At 42.2% G+C, this 24,028-nt stretch overlaps 1 protein-coding gene across 1 annotated transcript in view; it reads right to left on the bottom strand.

Moving 5' to 3' along the window:
• mthfd1l (methylenetetrahydrofolate dehydrogenase (NADP+ dependent) 1 like) overlaps window positions 1-24,028 on the bottom strand; it is a 44,255-nt gene that overhangs the window by 5,734 nt on the left and 14,493 nt on the right. Inside the window, exons 17-26 of the mRNA XM_080047683.1 lie at window positions 23,894-23,970; window positions 15,257-15,397; window positions 13,887-13,955; window positions 10,079-10,190; window positions 5,354-5,493; window positions 4,772-4,813; window positions 3,278-3,381; window positions 2,755-2,932; window positions 796-903; window positions 453-605 (exon numbers count right to left, since the gene is read on the bottom strand). Coding sequence (XP_079903809.1) covers window positions 453-605; window positions 796-903; window positions 2,755-2,932; window positions 3,278-3,381; window positions 4,772-4,813; window positions 5,354-5,493; window positions 10,079-10,190; window positions 13,887-13,955; window positions 15,257-15,397; window positions 23,894-23,970 — 1,124 coding nt within the window. The remainder of the gene's footprint in view (window positions 1-452; window positions 606-795; window positions 904-2,754; window positions 2,933-3,277; window positions 3,382-4,771; window positions 4,814-5,353; window positions 5,494-10,078; window positions 10,191-13,886; window positions 13,956-15,256; window positions 15,398-23,893; window positions 23,971-24,028) is intronic.

Below are 24,028 nucleotides of genomic sequence, written 5' to 3'. Positions count from 1 at the left end.
CGCTCAGGAAGGCCGCTTCCTTCCTGCCCGGCCTATCATCAACCAAGAGGCTCCATCCAGCTCAGCTCTAGCCAGCTCAGTAATATGGCTGTCAGCAGGGAACACAGGACCCAAATATAAACCTCATTGAAAAAGACAAACTTAGGGGAGGGAAGGAAGAGGGATGTGGAGAAAATGGATACAGGACGAGCGGTCCCCTGTGGGTAGTCAGCAACTGAACTGTCACGCCAAGGGGTTATGGACATAAAGTTTCTACCAAGTCATAAACAGAGAGAGTGAGGGCACAAACTCATTAGATGTACAATAAATGAAAGCATATACGCTCGTCACATCTATACAGGTGTGTTGAGTCACTTATTAAACCTATAAAAGCTCTGTTACTGTGAGCTTTAAGACACAGATACTGAAGATTGCATTGGGCCTGCTGTTCTAAACAGACTAACAGTACTTACTGTTCCCACTAGTGGAAGAATGAAGCCAGCTCCAATGCTAGCACGGACATCTCTGATTGGCAAAACGAATCCAGTGGGTGCACCCTTCTTGTCAGGCATGTGGGACAGGGACAGATGAGTCTTAGCCATGCAGATGGGCAATGAACTATAGCCCTGGTTAAAGGTAAAACAATAAATAGAAAAAGTGGTTAGTGTGTGTGTGTGTGTGTGTGTGTGTGTGTGTGTGTGTGTGTGTGTGTGTGTGTGTGTGTGTTAAAAGACAAAGTGAACACACAATGGAGATGAACAGCTTGAGTCCTGTCAGTGAGCGAGTCAGCTGTTATTGCAGCCGCAGTGATCTCACCTGTTGGTTGTAGTAATCTATCTTGGCCTCGGCGTCTGGGGACAGCTCAATGTCATCAGCTCCATAAACCTTTTGGGCGATTGTTCTGATCTTCTCCACTATTGGCATCTATGGGAAAAAAAGACAGGACATCAGACACAGGTGGAAACACATGAGCACTCCAGTCAAAGGGAATTAGATTTGGTGAAGACACATCCCCCATGACGTCAAGGTTTTCAAGAAGAATGAATTCATTTAAACATGTTTGTCTGTTATCGTTCGACTTTTACCAGATACTGCCTTCTTTTGTTCTCCTCTGCTTTCCCCGCAGTCGAAAACATGGACTACATATTAACCATTCGAATGTATAACATGTATAACCCCTTGATCCTACACCTGAAATCACTGAAGCTGCAGCTGGTCAATGAATATAGTAGAAGCAAATATCTTTACAGAGAAAGAACTGAGGATCAGTGACATTGTAGATGTCCTTTGTGGTAACCATAACACCACAGAAACCTGTGCTATCACCTGACAGGTGTTTCAGTCAATGAACAGCCGCCGACACATAACAAAAATAAATAAAAAATTGCAGGTTTTCTGTGCATCTATGTGCTTTCCTACTGATGCCGTGCTGGTTTGTATTGAAAGTGTCATGTGTGGCTGTTTTCACAAGCAACATACTATGCCTATGACGTTGCCTGGAGTCTTGACAATAACACACTTTTAGATCTCTTTAAGAAGAACATTCAATTAATCAATCAGGCACATCAATGTTTTTTCCACTAGCGTGAGTGCTGCGAACATGGTTTTCTCTTCCGCTCCGGGATGTTTAACCCAGTGCCCCACAGCAAATTGCCACCTGAAGTTCTGCTCTACCCTACAGTCCATCCCAATGGCCTGCTGCTGTCTGCACCACGCCCTGCTGGCTCCTCCTTTAGCCTCCAGACAGACTGGGTTTCACGGGGTAAACACAGGGATTACCCTGCCCATCTGCTCCACCAAAAGAGTCCTATCCTAGGGTTGGCAGTAACCCCTACCTAACCTATATACCATTGTCAACTTGGAATAATGTAGTGAATGAATATTTGATGTATTAATTAGCTCATTGTACTGGACCGATTGTACTCCTATTGCTGGACTATTCACACACACACACACACACACACACACACACACACACACACACACACACACACACACACACACACACACACACACACACACACACACACACACACACACACACACACACACACACACACACACACACACACACACACACACTGTAACAGGATCAGTTAATTTAAGTCACAACTTCCCAAACTGCCTAACTCAAACCAGCTGATGTTTTAATTTTATTTATTTTTTCCCTCCACATTCTCTGGCTGCTTTCCCGAAGACAATATCATAATTAACAGCAAACAGAAAGTATCCAATACTGAAAGGCTGGAACAGCTAATGAGTAAGTATTCTCCCTGTGTTTTCTTTCTAAGTTAGGGATAGAAATCGTTATGAGGAAACCTGAAAACAGGCTTTTTAAAACAGCCAAAGTGAGGCGACCTTACCTCATATTGGTTCCTTGAAGAGAGGTTGCGGCTAATGTAATAGCAATCAGCTGATTGATTAGCAGGGAATCAGACTATACTGATCGTATTTCATGCTTTCAGACATTAGTTTCAATTACCTGTACTATGGTGAGAACTTGTGTAAACTACTCTCACATCACAGGACGTTATGGCTGTTTTTGCTGACGTTTAGTTAAGGGTGGCCTGCATCTGAATTGCTGGTTATTTATTTATTATTTTCTCCAAGTGGTAGACAACTCCTTTTTTCTAGTAAAAATGTATATCCGACTCATGATATTATTCAAGCTGTGTATTTCTAGGTCTTAAAAACATATGTAGAGAAAATCTTTAATTATGATCAATTAGGAAACAAAAAGAAAAAAATACCGATTTCCCAGCCATCTTCTCTCACCTCTATGTTGTACAGGAACTGGAAGTCACTGGATCTGGTGGCAGCCTCATTCACTGCTTTGGCCATCTCTATGGACCCTCGCCCGCCCTGCGCCCAGTGGTGACATGGCACAGCGTCAGATGCTCCACACTCCTTTGCTACCTGGCACACAAGGTCAATCTCTGCCTGGGTGTCTGTCCTAAAGGATCATCAAGGGACATGTTTTTAAGCAGAGCTTGGTGGCCATAACAACTCAACACTGTATGCATTTAGAGACAGAATTAGCTACACACAAATGGTTCTCTTTATGGGCAATGCATAGACTATATCATATTATTAATTTTAAAAGGCATACTAAGCGATTGTAATCTAGAACACTTGGTCAAAATCAGGTAATATCTACTCACCACCTGTCCATTGTTAGTGCTGGAGATCGCTTAGTATGCCTTTAAGTCTATTAACTGTCGGTATAATTATTGTGAGTTGGTGACTGAAGTTGGGTTATGTTTCTGTGGATGTGTGTGTGTGTGTGCATGAAACTTACTTGAAAACATTGAGCGCAACCACGACAGGTACCCCAAAGAGGTGTGCTATTTGGATCTGCTTTCTGAGATTGCTACGGCAACCACCTTCAACCAGGCTCAGATTCTAGAGAAATAAACACAACAAAACAAAAAAGACAAGCAAAATGTGAAGCTATTATTATAAATTATAGCTTTGATTAGACTCAATACAGAGGATAGCACAGCAGAGGAAAACAGATTGGAGAGTTTTGCCTTGATTGAAAAATAATTTGTAGACATATATCATTTGAAAGTTATGACAGGAAATCAGTAAGTCCATTGAAAGCTTACTTTGAATGGCTTCATCTTTAATAGTTTGACCAGTCAAATGGGTAAACAGGAAAAATGTAAGTCCAAACAAATTAACCTTAATTTATGGCACTCACTTCTGCCACGAAAAAAATTGTTTTACCCTTATAATGTGGTAAATTGTTAATATTTGGAACCATAAGAGTCAGGTATTGTACTACAGCATATAGGGTTTTTCCATGAGCCCAGGTCAGTCCACACCCAGTGTGTGTGTGTGTATTTGTGTGTGTGTGTGTGTGTGTGTGTGTGTGCCCCAGGCTCGTGGCCTTACAGGTCCCATAAATGAATTTCCTTGGCTCTGCTTTCCCCAGTACTTCTGGTTCTCATTACAGGGTTTACAATTAACTTATAGTACTTCATTATTTACTCAGCTGAATCTGCTTGAAAGACCAGTGATTCTAGTCAGATATGAATGTGCAAGTGCAGACACAGAGACATGCGCACACACACATCCAGAGAGTCCCACCTCCACTTTGCCAAGGAGCAAATATCCGGAAACCACATGCAAAGGTTCTATTTGTGCTGTTAATTGAATAAGGGCTCTTAACTATGTTAGTGGGCGAGGTACTTATGCATGTATACGGGGAATTAAATGTTTGAGAATACAGCTGCAGGCCTTAGGCAGATGGGTGGAATACATTCTGAAACATCCTTTACACAATCACACACACAATACATGTGTCAAACGATGGCTCATTTCCCATCTTTTCCTGGCTCCAACCACACACACACTTGGCCTTAAGGACAAAACCAGCAAAAAGGATTTAATAAGAGATGCATGACATTGTTTGAACTCTGTTGCAACAATCTGCAAGTGTGCAGCAGGTAATCTCCATGCAACTCAATGATATCCTGCCAGGGCTGTAAGAGGCCAAGACAGAATGACATGGTTGACAAAGCCACAGTAAGAGGATGTCTTATCACCATGGATAGTTATGATTCACTGTAATTACCTTGAAAAACATACACCACCAAATAGAATTATGTTAATGAGCACAGTCTTGCTTAGACCAAGGAGATTCATTTAGCTTTAAATTGACTACAACCATACTGTTCTTTGGATTAAATGTAATAATGATAATACATTAGAAAAAAAAAAGGTATTTTCAGGTACAGTATCTCTGCGTATATTTGTGTACATTTATGCAAATGTGTATGGCTCATACCTCATCAATGTATTCTCTGGGAAGAGGTGCACCTGCTGACACCTGAAAACACCCACAAGTAAATCATCACATATCAGTTTAACATCACATTCAACAATGTATCAGTTCTTTTCAATCTACTTTTCATTTGTAATGTAGAAGTGTTGTTTTTATGTCTTGCTCCTCTTTTTAATGTTTGAACAGCCTCCCAAATTGGTTTACGGCCTAATTTCAGGGAATGGGATGCAGAACAGGACGTTTCCTATACTTGTTTTTAAATTGCATGAATGTGGTTCATTCGAGTTCATTCGTTTTGCACAAACATCTGCAACCTCAGCTATAGGCCTTTTTCCTTGAATGGCTTTCATGCCCTCACTAATAAAAATCACATTTCTGTTTATGTGGAGTGATCTCGACTGCGTAATATCCTAGTTTAAGTTGTTAAAAACATCCATGCTGTAGAATTGATTAATTAGTGACAGATCAGTGACAGAGAACATATATGGTAAAAGGCCAGGCTAAAGGACCACATTAGGATATTGTCAGGTGGAGTTATAGGTGAGGTTTGCAGTTATCCAGTGCAATTTAAAACAACAAGCTTACATTTGGGCCACCGCCGTGCATCTTTAACGCTCGGACAGTAGCGACCAGCACCACCACATTTGGCCTCAGCCCTGAAGCACGACATTTGATGTTGAAGAACTTCTCCATCCCGATGTCTGCTCCAAAACCAGCTTCTGTCACTGTGGAAAACGACAGGAAGTTCATTTGTTGAAGCAGAAGAAAAACCCATCTACACATTTACAGTTTACAGAAAAAATATCACATTTATCATTTGATATCATCTATCCATGTTCTGGTCATCAGAATACAAACAGCAGTGATTAAGCAGCGTTTTTAAATCAGTTTTCTTCCCATACTTTTACCATTTTTTTTACCATGCATTTCAAGTAAAGAGTTTATCTGCACCATAGCACAACATAGAGGCAGCACTGGGAAGACAAATGATGCAATAAGTGAAGTTCATGGTGATAGCTGACAAAGGCTGGCCTGATCTTAAGCAAGTCATCAACCTACATCCATCACTTGTATGGTGTCCTCTCTACCTTTTAATAGAATTTTGACCAAATTTGGCCTTGACACATAAGATTCACAAGTGAATTAAGACAGACTACCTAAAATAATCATGGAAAACAAGAGGCGAGTCTGACAGTATTTCTGTCTGAACAGAAACATGTATTAAGAAATGGGTTCAGTGTGAGGCCTCTCATAGAGACAGAGGGCCTCTGATAGGAGGGCACAGGCCTCTTGAACAGGATCCAAACAAAGCAAAAAGTCCACCTGAAATGACAGCCTTGTTAAGATAGGGTTTCCTAACACTTGTTGTGAGTATGTGTGTGGGACTACGTGCATATGCAAGGCACTATTGTACTTAAACACTCGCTGATGGGCCAAAACTAGAACTTCAGAGGAAGACTACGGTTGATTTAACACCCAACTTCTTAACATCTTCTGATGTACTTCCCCATTTAGTGAAGTCTGTTTAGCCTGGTGGGAATATGGTCATTTGAACCAGGAAAGGGGAAAACACAACTGCACGTACACAAAAACTAAAATTGTGGGCTTCCAAAACTGATTCTTAGTGCACTCTGGTGATGTTTTTTTTTAAGTGAATATGAATCATGAAACAGCCATGTGTCACAAATCAAGTCCAATTTGAATATTAAACTTCATTTTGTGACCACCAGAAAAGACCAACAAGTCTTATAGTCCGAAATACAGTTTGGTTACATTTTCTCATGCAAGTCCATATAATGTGGATGTCAACACTATGTAGTCCATGTGACCATATATTAAACTCATGGTACATTAGTAACAGCTCAACCCCAAATAGCCTAGAAGGGAATTGCAAGATTACTAATTCTTTGCTTTGGTGGAACCAAATGGAATTTAAATTCAAAATGTAAATAGTATACCACTACAGTTGCTAGTCAAGACTGTTTACATTGGGGAAAGATGTATGTTTTCAAACCAGAACAAATTGCCTTCACCTTCTGTCTATATAATCTATGTGTGTGCAGCCTGTGTGAAGCACACAAGGAACAACAGCTAACCCTCTTAACATTTAATTGAATTGAAAGGGCTAATAATGACATTTTACAAGGAAGCATGTCTGGAAAACCAATTAAATGAGGATGATATATCATGTGCTCATCTTTTACAAGCTTGTATCTACACAGTAAAAGAGAAAATATTATTTTGTAAACTAAATGTAGTATCTGCGAAAGGGAAATAAATCCCCCTCTCTGGAAACTGGATAGTGAACCTTTAAAAATGTTGGGGAATATAAATTATAGTATGGACATTTGGACGGGCCTTAGCTGCATAATCTGCATCTCAACAAGTGACTGAGTAAAGAGCAAGAAATAAAGCCTAAGGGAAAAGCACAGTTTGTTTGGCCACGGATTGCTGAAAGGGTGTAGTGTTTCTGTTTTTGAGGAACACACTTGAGCTTTGACTCCAAATACTGAACCCTGCTGCCAATGAAAATCACATTTTTAAGAGGAATTGTGGATATTTCCATGAATTGAGTGACCTCCCAAAAAATGAGCACTGAGTACACACCGAGTATATACTGTAATGGCAGCAAGTACGACAAGTATTCCACTAAGACATTCCAGGAGGAAACACTTGCAAACTTCCTGTTCTGTGTGACAACCTTGAACTGTCGGCAGAGCAGGAGGGGAAGGAGAGGTCGAGTTGGGGAGTGAAAAGAGAGAGCTGGATGGTGTAACTACCAGTCAAAGCATCAGCACCCTTGCCAATAAAAACATTTATATTTGAAAATGGCTGTTTTTTATAGGAACTGGTCCATCATATAATCATCTCTCAACCAACTACTGAATTTATTCATGAAATTATTTCACTAATACCTCAAAATGTATAATATTACACTATGAAGGCTTTATGTATTTTTGTAGATGCATTATTGTACGTTTATACAAATTAAGTGTGGATTCTATTTTACTAACCAGTGCATAAATGCACATTATGTAGAGAAATATGGGATGGACACTTTAAAAGGCAATTTGACCAAAACATATAAAACTACCGAAAAACTAAGATCTCTTTTAAACCCACTTCAGTATGTCTATGAAACACTTCTAAGTTGAAGTTAAAACTGTGTGCGTATTGAAATGTCTTTTTCTTTTCTAATTCTCAAGCTTTAAATGTTTTACAAGTATCATCATTTCTCAGGGGTCACTTCCCTAAAAGCCAAGACAATTTGTTTCTTTAGTTTAGGGGAGGCTTTGCGGTGTGGGAAATCTTACAGTAAGTCAGTATCAGGGGGGGTTTGTCTGTGTTCAATACACCAGACTGTTAATGATACAGGAATCCGTCACATCTGGCACGAGGAATTCATCTCCCAGCAGCCCACTCCAAATGCATTTCGCAATCTTCAGTCCCGTTTCCAAAATGTCTTGGAAACCCCCCCCAATAGTACAGGAAAACAGAAAGCAAGGCCACGGTCATTCATACACACCCCCCACAACCCTCGATGAGTTCACAAAGAGTTCATGTACTTCCTTTGCCACATGAGGAGCATTCAGAGATAATTAAATTGAACTGTATACTTCTGAAGGACACTGTGGTAACGTCGCTTTGGGTTTCATATCAATGAAGTATCAAGTATCGGGATCATTTACTCTCTTCACCAGCTGAAGCTAACTTTATCTGTCTGACTATTTGGTGCTTAGCAGGTAATGTGCATTATTCTTTAAGAGTTTTTTTTTCCTGCCTGCTGTGGACAGTTAAACAAAAACAATGATATGAAAGTCCAGCTAAGGAAAACCGCTGAGTTAGTGACCCCTTTCACATTACACATCTGATGCATTGTTAATATAAACATATTGATTTGAGCAGCTATAAAAGACACACAGGTTAACCAAACATTTTGAGGAGATAAAAACAAAGATTCAGTCTTTAGATTGTCCTTGTTTAACTTGAACCTGATGGATTTGCCATAATCTAGCTAAATTGTTGTCTTATCTATCCAAAGGTCTTGTCTGACGTATTCTGTCCCAGCAGATTTTAGCTGGGATGTCATAAAGTTGTAAGAGTTTAGTAATGACTTTAGTGAGTATGTTTTCATAACCAATACACAATGGCCAAAATGAACTAAAAAGGGGCCAAAGTTGAACCAGAATGACCCATTAATTGATGATTAACAAATTAATCAAAGAATATTAAAACGTGCAGAAATGTTATGTTTTTATAAAGAATTTTAAACATGGTGTTTTCATTATCATTTGGTGGTGCCAGTAATAGAAAGACAATGTTTGTAGCATCAGAGAAAAGAGTTTGAGAGGGAGGGAGAGGGGGATAACATCCATCCCAGCTGCCAAAGGAGAAAAAGGAAGGAGATCAAGTTCCTGGCATACCAGAGAGTCAGGTAACAAACACACAGACAGGGAAGGAGGGAACGAGATGGACAGATGGAAAACAAGTGAGGGGGTGGAGGTATAAAAACGCATACAAGCCTCCCTGCTCCTCTGCTCCAGTGTTGTGAAACCCAACTCTGCTCACGCTGCCTACACATTTGCCCAGCTCGCAGATGACAGCATGTGTGAATAGTGTAAGAGTCACCCTTCTCCTTTTACCCATCATTCAGAAAAGCTGTCTCCTAAACACTGCAATATGTCTTTATGATTCTCACATGTAAATCAAATGCACCTGACAAAACCTACAAAGTCAACAACACACTTGCATACATTCCAGACATAGTTTTGCAGCCAGAGTAAATGAAGACAGAAAGAGAGAGCAGCGGGATAGATATACAGATAAAAAATGGAAATACTAAAGTATGCTTTGACGTTGAAGGGATTAGTGTGGTTTACTAAAGCATTCCAAGGGCTCTTAAGATTATCAATCAGCTTCCTTCCTCTCTCCTGCATTTTTTTTAATGCAATCTTTCCACGTTTCCTAGAAGGTTACGCAGCTGCAAAACACCAGAGCAGCCCCGTAGTATGCCAGAGACAGTTAACACAGAGCCAGAACCAGAACTAAGATGAATGTAGGCTTAAGGTTGCAACAGCAGGGGCGCGAGCTGAAGTTCATGACGAGAGTGAATTTTAAATACAGTACAGTTGAATCTTCCCTGCTGAGGAAGCTTACGCCTTAAATTCGTCCACATCTGGGGCTCATAGACTCTACAGTTAACATCTTGTTGTCTGTCATCCCCATAGGTGTTTGTGGTTGTGCATCTGCCTTGTCGTGTGTGTGTGTGTGTGTGTGTGTGATCTGTATGTGCAGACTGTGTGCCCTTACCCACGAAGCCGTCCTTTCCAACCAACTTCAAAGCCAGCTTGTCTGCCAGCACCGAGGAGTTGCCATGGGCGATGTTGGCAAAGGGCCCAGCATGGACAAACACTGGCGTACCCTGCAACAATTAGAGGGGCACACAAACATGCAGGAGGAGTTTAGAAAACAGTGTAACCCACAGTAACTCACCCAAACAAGTTTCAATAAGACCCAACCACCTCTTTCATGCTAAATTCAACATCTTTTAGAAACATCCGGGATACATATTGAAGTGTGGAGGCTCTTTGGCTGGCAAATGTGTTTGTCTAAAGTAAACAGAAGGCATAAGTTAAGAGGTACTGGAATGGTCTGCCTGCCTGACTCGGGGCCAAGCTTCCTTTCCCTGCTGATTTGGATGAGTCCCTAAAGGCTGGACACACACCCAAACTAAAGGAGCACTTCAAGTGCAAGCTCTGGTGTCTGGCAGACACTCGGGCCAGTACAATTACATTACAGTATACAGTTGATATTTACAACACCTTTTTTTTTTAAATACTGGTCTGGCATTGGTGCATTTTAGGGGAAATTTAGGGACTGGAATTTTGGGGTTATATGACATGGGAGTTTTAACTTCAAGTGAAACAAAAATAAATAATTGTATCTGGTTATTTTTAGTGCGCAGTTATCTCTGTGGGTATGTCAGATGCTATGTATTATGTACACCACAGTTAAATGTTGTACTTTAATGTTGTCAATATAAAAGTCTGATGTTTAGTTATAGTGGCCCCTGTGTGCTGTTTGTATTCTAGGAGTAGTTTACATTGAACCCTTTAAAAACACAAGAAACATAGTATCCAAAAGATTTAAGAACTATGACAAAAATGATGATCCCGTAATGATTTTCTACCTTATGGTATTTTCTTTTCAATAGGGGTGACTGGATACAAACGCTGCTGGAGATTAAAAGCTACAGACCTATCCTGAAAGGTTTGCGGGCAACGGCACTGCAATATTCGTTCTGAATTATTTAAAAGATATTCAGCTGTGTGCATCCAGCCTAGACAAGGGAGGAAATCAAAGAGTGCTGTTGCTAAGGAGAGCTCTACTCCTCAAGATCACAATTCTTCTGTTGCACTCATGACAGACTTTAAAAGAGAGGGAAATTACTTTGAAAACCGGTGGAGAAGAAAACTGGGGAAAGCCAACTGACCCATTGTTACACTGCATGTGAATTCCTTGAGGGGGAGGAAAAAGGAAGGATGGGAAGGCCGTGCATGATTTTCTAAGCTTTTGTTTGCATACCTCTCCCTCTGCCAGCATAAACAGCCTCCCCCTCGGAGGAGTAAATCAGCCATTTAACAAGGCTCTGACAAACGCTGCCACTCGCCTCGGTCTATGTAAACTAGTAGTGGAGGTTATGACAGCTTCAAGCGCATGGAGAGAAACGGAGAATACATGGAAAAGAGAGGCAGGTTCAAAGGAAAAATAAGGCATTATCCATAAGTCAACATGTGTCTTTTGTTATTGAAACGGAAGGTCAACAAACAAAGAAAAATTTCCATTTGTGTTTGCAACTCCTGAACTTAAACTTGACCCAAACTGGACTTTCCTCTATCCGTATCCTCACATGAGGGGCAGAGATTCAGGATGTGAATGAGGCACCAATGGTGTTGAAAGCTCTTCAAACTGGTGTACATGAGGTTTATGAAGAGTAGGGAAACTGGCAAAAACAGGAAGATGGAGATCATGTCATGGTTTCTTTCTCTTGCACAGCGTTTGTACTATCCACTACACCAGCTGCAAAACAGTTAAATAAAATGTTCCCAGCCCAGATTTACAGACAGCCCAAGCTTTCAAAACTGAGAGCACAAGTTTGACTGGCAATGCTATGGTCTAATGCCTCTTCCCAGGAAAGATACATGAAGTTCATTCTGTTCAATTTCACGCAGACAGGATGTTTGACAAACACAAAGAATGACTGAGGTCTGCCTGACAGACACGTACACAGCGAGTGGATTCAAAAAACTATTCCTTTTTCCTCTCGTGCTGCACTCCTCCAAACACATATGCCAACTCTATTCTCATGTGTGCGTCTGTTTTCAACACACACACACACACACTCACACACACACAATCACAAGTGAAGAGGGCATAAAGGGCACAGGCGGTCAAGCTCAATGGAAAATTCTCATGGAGCTGTGAGGCCTGGTCGGTCCCAATACCGGCTCCCCGACCAGAATCACAGGAAACCCACACAGGAAACGCTTTCACACAACAGGACCGCAATGCTTCTTCCTCCCCAAAAAAAAAAAACAGAAAGTAACCAAATCTCTGCTGCATGCCCCTCTACACCCTCAAAAAAACACCCACTGCGTTTTTTTATTTTTTCCCCACCCAAAATCCATGGAACCAAGCTTTTCTGTTCAAAACACAAAAAAGAACAAATGAAGAATAGCCCCACGACGATAAACACAAAGCTTTCAGCAGCAGCAGCGTGACAACTAACATTGTGCTCACTGTACATTTGAGTGACCTAAATCAATAGGAAATACCCTTTGGGTTTGTCCAGCAAACTTTTGGCCCACAATCCAGTGACGTGAATTGAATCTAAGTGAGAAGCATGTGTACACTGAGCAGCACATCAACATCAGAAATAAACCAGACGCCTTTGATTGGATGTACAGACTCCAACACACTGCCAAGACACTGGAACAACCAGATATTTAATGTTGCATTACTGTTAAAGGGGAAAAGTGTTTAAAGGTATAGAGAGGGAAGGGAAACGGTTTTAAAAATCACTGTTGATTGTCACAATAAGTTGATGAGAAATCAAAATGTCATACGAAATTCCACTGCTTTTCCATGGTACCAGTTTACACCACAACAACTTTTGTATTTTAATTTGATATCCCTAGAAAATAGTAGGTTAATCAATATGTGAGTGTGATCCCATTTCACTGTGATGAGGAGATGAGATGAAAAAAGCGATTTCCCTTCTCAAAATTGGATTTACAAGATTTTTGATAAAATGAAGAAAAGTGAGAAAAATTAATGTTATGGATAAAGTTTCATTGTCTGAAAATAGGGTTAGGAGTATTTATCACTCCGCATTATTTATGCCAACTGAAACAATGTAAACCCGGGTTACAAGGAGGATTTAAAGGTCTACATCCTCATCCTTTAGTGGATAATGGGGCCGGTCTTCCATAAACTTGGTGCTTATTTTAAGAAGGCTCCTGCTGTACCGGATAGGGGCCAAAGATCAAGACTAGATGTTTGGTTTGTTATTGGTTCATTCAATCCATTTAAACCCCTAAACTCCACTCCTCTCCATTGCTCCATCCATCACCTTGAGGGTTGGGCTTCTTCCCTTGAGCACAGGGAGAGCTTAGGGGTCACTGATGCTATATACTGTATGCGCCTGTGAGATCACATCTCCTTCCATTTAACGGTAATGTTTCGAGAACAAAATGGAAGCCAGATGTGGCGAGGGGCTAGAGTTATCGTATAAGCCGTCACGCCAGTCGTCAAGTTAAACCTCTTCCTTCGGATACTATGAATCTTGGTGGAACTTGCCTCCATTCTGAGAGCTCCACCTGCCCTCTGCTGAAATGCTATTAAGATAAAGAGCCGTGGGAGGAAAATATCAATCCATCATTCTTTCTTAAAAGCTCTCAGCGGTGCACTCTTCTTTCCTTTCCCTGACAGCAGAAGTACTGGCTAGTGCACTCGTTTGATGCCCCCTCGGACGGCCAGAATATTTATTCTACAAGATATAGACACCGAGTTGAGCCGGATAATGACTTTTTGAGTGGGGGTTTTTTGTGTGTCTTACCTCGAGGGTCTGCATCAACGTGGGCTTGATGGCATCTTTCATCAACACTGCCAGTGCTCCACTCACGCCCTGACAGGGAGAAGGAAAGAAATATTTGGATTGTCTTTGGAAACAGGATCAGTTGATCAGGATTCAGAAAAAGGTTTAACCTCACTAATACAAATAACTGATTATGTAAATAAAAAAAATGGTGAAATGGTTGTTTAATACCGATGTTAAATGGGTCTAAAGTCCACTTTTAAGTATCTGTCCTTTCTGCTTTAAAGTTGGAGTCAGTAAAACCAGAAGTGCAGAATCGCTGACAACAGCTTTAAACACTGAGAATAAAGATTTCTTCCCAAAAAATGCTTTGTCAGCAATCTGAACACACTGGCACATACTTAGTATTCCGACAGTAATACACCATATCCTCTGACTGGGGCTGGCTCTGAGGTGTGGCGCTGTTTTTGCATCCAGTCTAATCTGCAAAACTAACGTAACTGTATAGGGAGGGGATCCTCCTCTACCACACTGAAACAACACAGGCCACAGTCTCCTGTAGGAAACCAGTGCCAGCTGACCCCACAGATGGGTCTGGTGTGAAAACTCTGCTTAACATCGTAATAGCAGGTTACACCTAGATTAGCAATGTTGTTTTGGAGAGGGGAAGTGGTGCGTTAGTGTGCGTGGGACAAGTGGGACTCTGGACATTTCTAGGCTGCTCGGTTGACAGAAAATTGCAGAAAGGACAGTAAATACTAAATGAGGAAAATGAGGAGAATGTTTCAAATTTGTTGTACACATGTCTACCAAAGATACAAGATTTCAGATCATCATTACCGTGAGACTGTGACTCTGTAAAGCATTTATGACTTTTGAAAGATTTATAATAGTAGCATAGAGGACTTAAAAGTAAAAGAAGATCTTGCAGCGCATTTCAGAATAACCTTGTGTTCTCTGGATTAACAAATGCCATGTATCTGTTTTATTAGATTGGCAATATTTTTTTCTATGATGTGCATGTTGTCAAAAAGGGAAAAGTGTTTTCTTCACTAGACTGTGAGGAAATGGGAGTGAATGCGCTGTTGTGGCCGGTCCAATCTCAAAACAGTATTTTCTCCCAGGGTCAGAAAACACTCCCATGAGCATACCAAACCCCACAGGTCACCCTACCAAAAATATATAGACAAGTTGGATGCATAACAATTCTATCTGCATAGTAATGACAGAGAAAGTCTCTTCATTTATCTGAACAAAGAAGGAGAAAAGTGGAGCTGATCCAAAACCGTCAAAGAAATTCTGACTTGTAGCGATGATGAGCCAACTGTCAGATTGTCAGGTTTAAACTTCCCACACTCTGTGAATGAACAGGACCACACAGTAACACGTACCAGGTCCTGTGCGGTGACGGGCTGTCCACAGCGGCTGGTCCCCACCACCATGCGCGCCAGTCTGTTTCTCATGTCCTCCAGGCTGTCTGCCAGAGCCAGGATGGCCATGATCTCGCTGGCCACTGCAATGTCGAACCCAGTCTGGGTGTGAGGAAAAGAGGGAAAAATCATTCACAATCGAAACCACAAAAGGCAACACACTGAGGTATTTGTTCAGTGGCCTGCCTCTGGTTGATCCGAACATTTACATTTACTGGAAAATAGACAAGCAGAAGTGATGTCGTTTCATGATTGTTATTGAGTGAAATCATGTGAAAGCTTGCAGCTACGATATACATTACAGTATTATATTATGTCTATGACTACTTTGTAATAATAGTTTGAGAGTATGAAATGGCTTTTCCTGGACTGACTCAGGAGACAGTAGCTTTCATACTGTGGGAAGAAAACTGAAAACTTTCAGCACTGCCTGGCAGACAAGAGATTATCTAGACACTATAGTCACCAGCTTTATCACATGGGCAAAGAGTCTTATGAACATAACCTAGTTTTGAATGAAGGAATTTGGGAAAAACAATTGCTAAACTAATTTTTTGAAGTGAATTTCTAATTTTGATTTATGTCAAACTAACAGTTAGAAAGAGAGAAAAAATAACAGGACTTTCTGTCATGCCCTCACTAGAGTGCATTTGATGTTTAATTGTAGAATGTGTAGAACAGTGCCCCTACAGGCCATTTGAGGGGAGTAGTTTTATGTTTCCAGAGGTTTCTGGCAGATGTTAATTGGTGAGCTGCCGTGCAGGCTGTCAGGGTGTTCTCTCACTGCATCATAGCTTCATATATTGTTGCCTTGGACACTATTTGTCCGTAAGTATTCATTTATGTCTCTTATTATGTTAGGTTACCTTTTTGTTAGCTGTTTATGATAATGTATACTGCTTATGGTAGTTGACAGTATGACGCAGCATTTTAATACTTTTATTTGCGCGATTGCATCGTGCCGTCCGTTGGTGTGTACTTATGTGTATGCCTTTGTGCTTTGTTTCAGTTTTACAAAACAACCAATAACAAACAAGAAAAGTAAAGATCTTCAAACAGAAAACACCTCGTGTATTTCTTGAAGGATTTCGGAATTCTGTAAGCTAACTGTCAAGCCTTGAATAGACGACACTCATAGCGAGGGCAGTATAGTAAAAGGACAAGGGCGCAGCGGGCACAATTAAGGAAGCTAACTCGCGGGAAAAATGAGTCTACGCTCAGGCAAACAATACCAGTCCACTTCTCAGGACGAGAGAGTGGAAGAGCGGCAAGAGCGCAATCAAGACGCCAATGCATGCGCACAGTCAGTATGTTCACGCAGCTCAAAACAGTCTAGTGGAGCCTCCTCAAGTAGCTCCGCAGCATTAAAAGCTAGGGCCAAGGCAGAGGCTGCCCGTACTGAGCTTTCATATGCAGAAGAAGAAGCCAGAATCATAAAGCAAAAAGCCGACCTTGAAGCAAATCTTCATATATTAAAAAGCCAGAAGGCTGCTGCTGCTGCAACAGCTGAAGCCGCTGCCTACGAAGAAGATGAAAATGCCATAAAAAGGGAACTTATTCCAGGGTTAATAGAGTTACCTTTCAGTTCAGCACAGCGCACCTCTGATTATGTAAAACAACACTCAGGAGCATGCTCGGAAAATCCACACAAGGTTGATTCGCAAGACGGCCACAAGATGGCGCAGGTGTACAGTGAAAGGGCCATGAAGGGAGCAAGAGTCAATAATGAGGTCAAACATGAACAACAAAAGGATGAAATCAGCAATAAACCAAAATTCTCAGTTTCAACAGGACAGTCGTTTTATCCTCTTAGGCAGGCATCTTCTGAGACTCAAGGCGTGCAAAATATAACAAAATATCTCATTCGCAAGGAAATGTTGACTGCAGGTCTACTGAAGTTTGATGACCGTCCAGAGAATTACTGGGCGTGGAAGGCATCGTTCCGAAGTGCCATCAGTGATCTCGACCTTTCCGACAGGGAAGAATTGGATTTGGTAACAAAATGGCTTGGTGCGGATTCCGCAGAGCAGGCAAAGAGGATTCGCTCCGTACATGTGTTCAACCCAACCGCAGCACTCAACTTAGTTTGGCAAAGACTAGAAGAATGTTACGGTTCACCAGAGGCAGTAGAACAAGCGCTGTTGAAAAAGGTTGAAGATTTCCCTAAACTCACAAACAAAGATAATAAAAAGCTCAGAGAGTTGGGTGACATTCTACAGGAACTGGAGTGTGCAAAAGAGGGTGGATATCTACCAGGCTTGTCATATTTAGACACCGCTCGTGGAGTAAACCCCATTGTGGACAAGTTGCCTTACGGTTTACAGGAGAGGTGGATTTCCAAAGGATCCAAATATAAGGAGGACAACAGAGTTGCTTTTCCCCCCTTCAGTGTCTTCTCCAGCTTTGTAAGACAACAAGCAAAAGTTAAAAATGACCCCAGTTTTTCCTTTACATACCCCAACAACTGCAATGTGAAAACAGAAAAATACACACGGAGTGGCTATAGAGCTCCTGTAAATGTACACAAGACAGATGTTCCACAAGATTCTTCGACTATCCAGTGCAGCTCTACTGAGAAGATAATGGAAAGCCCTGACAAGTTTTGTCCCATACACAAAAAGCCCCATCCGCTAAGGAAATGTAAGAGCTTCAGAGCTAAACATATTGACGAGAGGAAATCATTCCTGAAGGAGAGTCGTATTTGCTTCCGGTGTTGCGGATCAACCCAGCATATGGCAAAAGACTGCAGACTGGCTTTGAAATGTCTAGAGTGTGGTAGTGAGAGGCACATCTCGGCGCTACATCCTGGTCCTCCTCCCACCACAATATGGAATCAAGAAGCCGACAAAAATGATGGCGGGGAGGTGAGTGAAAATGCTTTGACTCCAGTTACATCTAAATGCACAGAAATATGTGGCAGCACAGACGCTGAACATTCATGCTCCAAAATCACCCCAGTGTTGGTGTATCCTGCTGGAAGAAGACAGGAAGCAAAGAAAATGTATGCTCTGTTAGACGAGCAAAGTAACAAATCACTCGCTAAATCAGAGTTTTTTCATCTCTTTAACATCACAACCCCAACAGACCCATACACATTGAAAACCTGTGCAGGGATGACCGCAGCAGTAGGCAGAAGAGCCGCAAACTTAACGATTGAATCGATGGATGGAAAGATTCAGCTACCCCTACCAAATTTAATCGAATGTGACATGATTCCGGATAACCGCACAGAGATCCCATCTCCAGAAGTGGCACGTTATCACCCACACTTACAGCGTGTTGCAGACAAGATTCCTCCTGTGGATCCAGATGCTCAGATCCTTATACTCCTGGGAAGAGACATCCTGCGGGTGCACAAGGTGAGAGAGCAAATTAACGGACCCCACAGTGCTCCTTATGCGCAACGGCTGGACTTAGGATGGGTCATCGTGGGTGACGTCTGCCTCGGATCAGCTCACAAGCCATCAAGTGTAAATGTCATGAAAACACATTTGCTCAGTAATGGCCGCATGTCTTATCTCAGCCCATGCCCAAACAAAATCTTGGTGAAAGAGTCACCCAGCCACATGTCATCACATCTCAGCTCTACTTCAGCCTCCTGTGCACAGGAAGAGTGCTTTAACAGTAGTTTAGATATGCTGGGAGCCGATGTTTTTCACAAAACCAGGGATGATGATAAACCAGCACTTTCAGTGGAGGATCAGGCTTTTCTAGACATAATGGAAAGAGACGTATACCAGGATGAAGCAAACAGCTGGGTGGCACCATTACCATTCAACTCTCCCAGACAGTCCCTCCCAAGTAATAGAGACCAAGCGATGAAGCGTCTTTCATCTCTCAGAAAAACCCTGGACAGAAAACCTGAAATGAAGAGCCAGTACATTGACTTCATGCAGAAAATGCTAGACAACGGTCATGCAGAGCCTGCTCCTCTATTGGGGAAACATACAGAACACTGGTACTTACCGTCATTCGGCGTATACCACCCTCAGAAACCTGGTCAGTTAAGAGTGGTATTTGATTCAAGTGCTGAATATGAAGGCGTGTCTCTAAACAAAGTGCTGCTTAGCGGACCCGATTTGAACAATACCCTTTTGGGGGTTCTCCTACGCTTCAGAAAAGATCCTGTTGCATTCATAGCTGATGTACAGCAAATGTTTTATTGTTTTGTTGTACGCGAAGACCACAGAGACTACCTTAGGTTCCTTTGGTATGAAGACAACGACCTCAGCAAGAACGTGCGGGACTACAGAATGAAAGTCCACGTGTTTGGAAACAGCCCCTCACCAGCAGTGGCTATTTATTGCATGAGGCGTGCTGCAACTAAAGGTGAGAGAGAACACGGTGATGACGCCAAGCAGTTTGTTGTCAGGCATTTTTATGTCGATGACGGACTTGCGTCTACATCCACCTCTGCAGAAGCTATCGACATCTTAACAAGAACACAGAAGATGCTTGCTGAGTCCAACCTGAAGTTGCATAAGATAGCATCCAACAGCCACGAGGTTATGGAAGCTTTTCCAGCTGACGAGCGGGCCAAAGATCTGAAAGATTTGGATCTCACTTCAGATGATCTCCCCGTACAACGTAGCTTGGGGATCCTATGGAATCTACAAACTGACAGTTTCACATTCCAAGTGTCTCGAGAGGAAAGACCATACACTAGGAGAGGTGTGTTGGCCACTGTGAACAGTTTGTATGACCCTTTAGGGTTTGTGGCTCCTATAACCATGCAGGGAAAAGCTCTTCTCCGTGAAATCTCGGCTGAGCAAAATGAATGGGATGAACCGCTCCCTTTGGAGAAAAAGGAAAAATGGGACAGGTGGAAAGAATCATTAAAAGATCTTCAACATCTCCAGATAGCAAGGTGCTATGCTCCATTCCCACAGTCCTCTGCCCAAAGAAGAGAGCTGTGCATCTTTTCAGATGCTTCCACGATGGCAATCGGAGCTGTGGCTTACTTGAAGTCTACTGACAGTGAAGATCAGTCTTACATGGGATTCGTCATGGGAAAATCAAAACTAGCCCCACGGCCTGCACATACTGTCCCACGACTAGAGTTGTGTGCAGCTGTTCTAGCAGCGGAGCTGTACGAACTGATCAGCAATGAAATGGACATTAATGTGGATGCTGTGACATTCTACACGGACAGTAAGATCGTCCTCGGATACATATACAACAACACTAGGAGGTTTTACACATATGTTGCAAACAGAGTGATTCGCATCCGAAAGTCTTCACATCCTGACCAGTGGCATTACATTTCTACAGAGAGAAATCCTGCAGATCATGCTACTAGACCTATCCCTGCTTCTCAACTCCGACACACAAACTGGCTTTCTGGACCATCATTCCTAACACATTGCAACCCAGAGCCACCGCAGTCAGACATATTCACTCTTGTGGAACCTGAAGTAGATGTGGAGATACGACCTGATGTAACCACTTTACTCACAAAAACCCATGAAACCCAGTTGAAGTCAAGTCGTTTTGAGAGATTCTCACATTGGATGACATTGTGCCGCACCATAGCTTCACTCATTCGTGTCGCAACTTCATTCAAGAAGACTTCAGAGCAGAAAAAATGTCATGGTTGGAAGTGCTACACTGAAGAAACCACAGTAAGCGAGATCTCACGTGCAAAAGTTGCAATTATTCTCACTGTGCAGTCTGAAATCTTCAAGGCAGAGTTCCAATGCCTGACATCAATGCATACATTACAAAAACAGAGTCCACTCAAAAAGCTCAATCCCATCATTGATGAAGATGGATTGCTTAGGGTCGGAGGTCGCCTTGCATCAGCTAATGTGACAAAAGAAGAAAAACATCCACTTATTATTCCCCGTACTCACTACATTGCTATCCTTCTAGTGAGATACTACCATGAGAAGGTGGCGCATCAGGGACGTCACATCACAGAGGGAGCAATCAGAGCGGCAGGCCTGTGGATCATCGGGAGCAAGGGTCTGGTTTCCTCTGTTATCTTCAAATGTGTCATCTGTCGCAGGCTCAGAGGAACCTTACAAATACAGAAGATGGCAGACTTGCCGGCTGACAGGCTATCACCAGCGCCACCCTTTACCAATGTCGGACTTGACATCTTCGGTCCATGGATGGTGATGACACGTCGCACAAGGGGAGGCAGTGCAGACAATAAAAGGTGGGCGGTGCTTTTCACATGTATGGCAACAAGAGCTGTGCACATTGAGCTTGTGGAATCCATGTCAACGTCCAGCTTCATAAATGCATTGAGAAGATTTTTCTCTGTACGTGGACCTGCCAAGCTTCTTCGTTCTGACAGAGGGACTAATTTTATTGGTGCCTGTAAGGAGTTGGAAATCGACCACAGTAATACTACACTGAATAACTACCTTCAGGAGAAAGACTGCACATGGCAGTTCAATCCCCCACATTCATCACACATGGGTGGATCGTGGGAAAGACTCATCGGAGTTGCCAGGCGGATCCTGGACGCCATGCTTCTCCAGGCTGTACATACTCGACTCACACATGAAGTACTGAGTACCTTGATGGCGGAGGTGATGGCAATAATGAATGCCAGACCATTGGTGCCAGTGTCTACAGACCCAGACATGCCAATTGTTCTCACACCAGCAATGATCTTAACCCAGAAGAGTAGTGCTCTATCGGCACCCTCTGGTAACTTTGACCCGGCAGAACTTCATACAACGCAATGGAGACAAGTTCAGTGTCTTGCCGACACTTTCTGGAAGCGATGGAGGAGGGAATACCTTTCCACTCTTCAAAATCGACAGAAATGGACAGACGACAAGCCCAACATCAAAAGTGGAGACATTGTGTTGCTAAAAGAAAACCAAGCCCACAGGAATGACTGGCCCATGGGACGCATCGTCAAAACATTCCCCAGCAGCGACGGCAGGGTTCGCAAGGTGGAAGTGAAGACGACACGAGAAGGAACTGTAAAAGTTTTTCTGAGACCAATCTCTGAGATTGTAGTTCTTTTGTCTGAGAGACAGTAAACTGCATTTGTTTTGTTTTATATCCTTTGAGTAAAAGTTGTAGTAGCACAATCTTATTGTGCCAGGCGGGGAGTGTCATGCCCTCACTAGAGTGCATTTGATGTTTAATTGTAGAATGTGTAGAACAGTGCCCCTACAGGCCATTTGAGGGGAGTAGTTTTATGTTTCCAGAGGTTTCTGGCAGATGTTAATTGGTGAGCTGCCGTGCAGGCTGTCAGGGTGTTCTCTCACTGCATCATAGCTTCATATATTGTTGCCTTGGACACTATTTGTCCGTAAGTATTCATTTATGTCTCTTATTATGTTAGGTTACCTTTTTGTTAGCTGTTTATGATAATGTATACTGCTTATGGTAGTTGACAGTATGACGCAGCATTTTAATACTTTTATTTGCGCGATTGCATCGTGCCGTCCGTTGGTGTGTACTTATGTGTATGCCTTTGTGCTTTGTTTCAGTTTTACAAAACAACCAATAACAAACAAGAAAAGTAAAGATCTTCAAACAGAAAACACCTCGTGTATTTCTTGAAGGATTTCGGAATTCTGTAAGCTAACTGTCAAGCCTTGAATAGACGACACTCATAGCGAGGGCAGTATACTTTCCATTGGGGGAGAGTATGAAACCCAAAGTAGTCTCCATTTCACCCCTCCCTCCCCAAAGAAACAACCTTAACCACATCAATCCACCGAGGAACACAACATTTCTATTCCCACTCCCAGTGATAATACCCTGAGGGGCTATAGTGTGTCCAGCGCTGGAGGAAGGTGGAGGTGGACAGAGGAATGAAAAGGAAACCGAATGGATGAACTGATGGCGGTAAATGTAAGCATATGCTGAACTAGCTCGAAGGGCTCTCCCAGGTGTGTGTGAGTGTGTGTGTGTGTGTGTGTGTGTGTGTGTGTGTGTGTGTGTGTGTGTGTGTGTGTGTGTGTGTGTGTGTGTGTGTGTGTGTGTGTGTGTGTGTGTGTGTGTGTGTGTGTGTGTGTGTGTGTGTGTGTGTGTGTGTGTGTGTGTGTGTGTGTGTGTGTGTGTGTGTGTGAGGATGGGTGGGTCATTTTTCTCCTTCTTTAAACATTTGCTTTCACTTAGGCCAGCTTGCTTCCCATTGAGGTGAAGTGTTTATTTGCAGGATTTCATTTAGCTGTCATTACTATAGACATATGGGTTAAATACATCTGGGCTTTATCATAGAAATAGGAGGGAGTGGACGGGAGTGTGTATGTGTGTGCACACGTGCATGGGAACGTTTTTATACACTCATAGTTATTGTAGGAGTACCTACAAATACAGGCAACGGGTGCCACCTTATGAATAATATTAGAGCTATGTCAATGACACCCACCAACAAAGCCTGTTAGCAATCAAGAACACTGCAGGGTTTTTTAAGTTTCTTTTTTACTGTGTGTGAAAATATGTGCAATGCAACAGGAATGTTAGATATTAGTTTAAGTGGATGTCTCAGTGCAAAACGATTCAAGCATTCATAGCCTGGCTATCATAAAAATACACAAACCACGCCAGGGGGGGTAACAAAAAGTTTAAGAATGTTATGAATTGAAATGGAATGAAGATTGTGTAAGCATGAATGTTGCATACCTCTCGGCTCTTTCCTTTTTCAGTGCTTGCCTGTCCCACTGTGATCTTCCTCAGGAATCGGTCATTTGTGTCAACAACTAAAAAACAAACAAAGACCAAATTAAATTGATGATCTGGAAGATTTCTCATAAAATC

The sequence above is a fragment of the Ammodytes marinus genome (genome assembly GCF_949987685.1).
Source record: "Ammodytes marinus genome assembly, chromosome: 19".
Classification (NCBI taxonomy): Eukaryota; Metazoa; Chordata; class Actinopteri; order Uranoscopiformes; family Ammodytidae; genus Ammodytes; species Ammodytes marinus.
The sequence above is the reverse complement of the archived record's forward strand: the minus strand, read 5'-3'. Positions and strand labels throughout refer to the sequence as shown.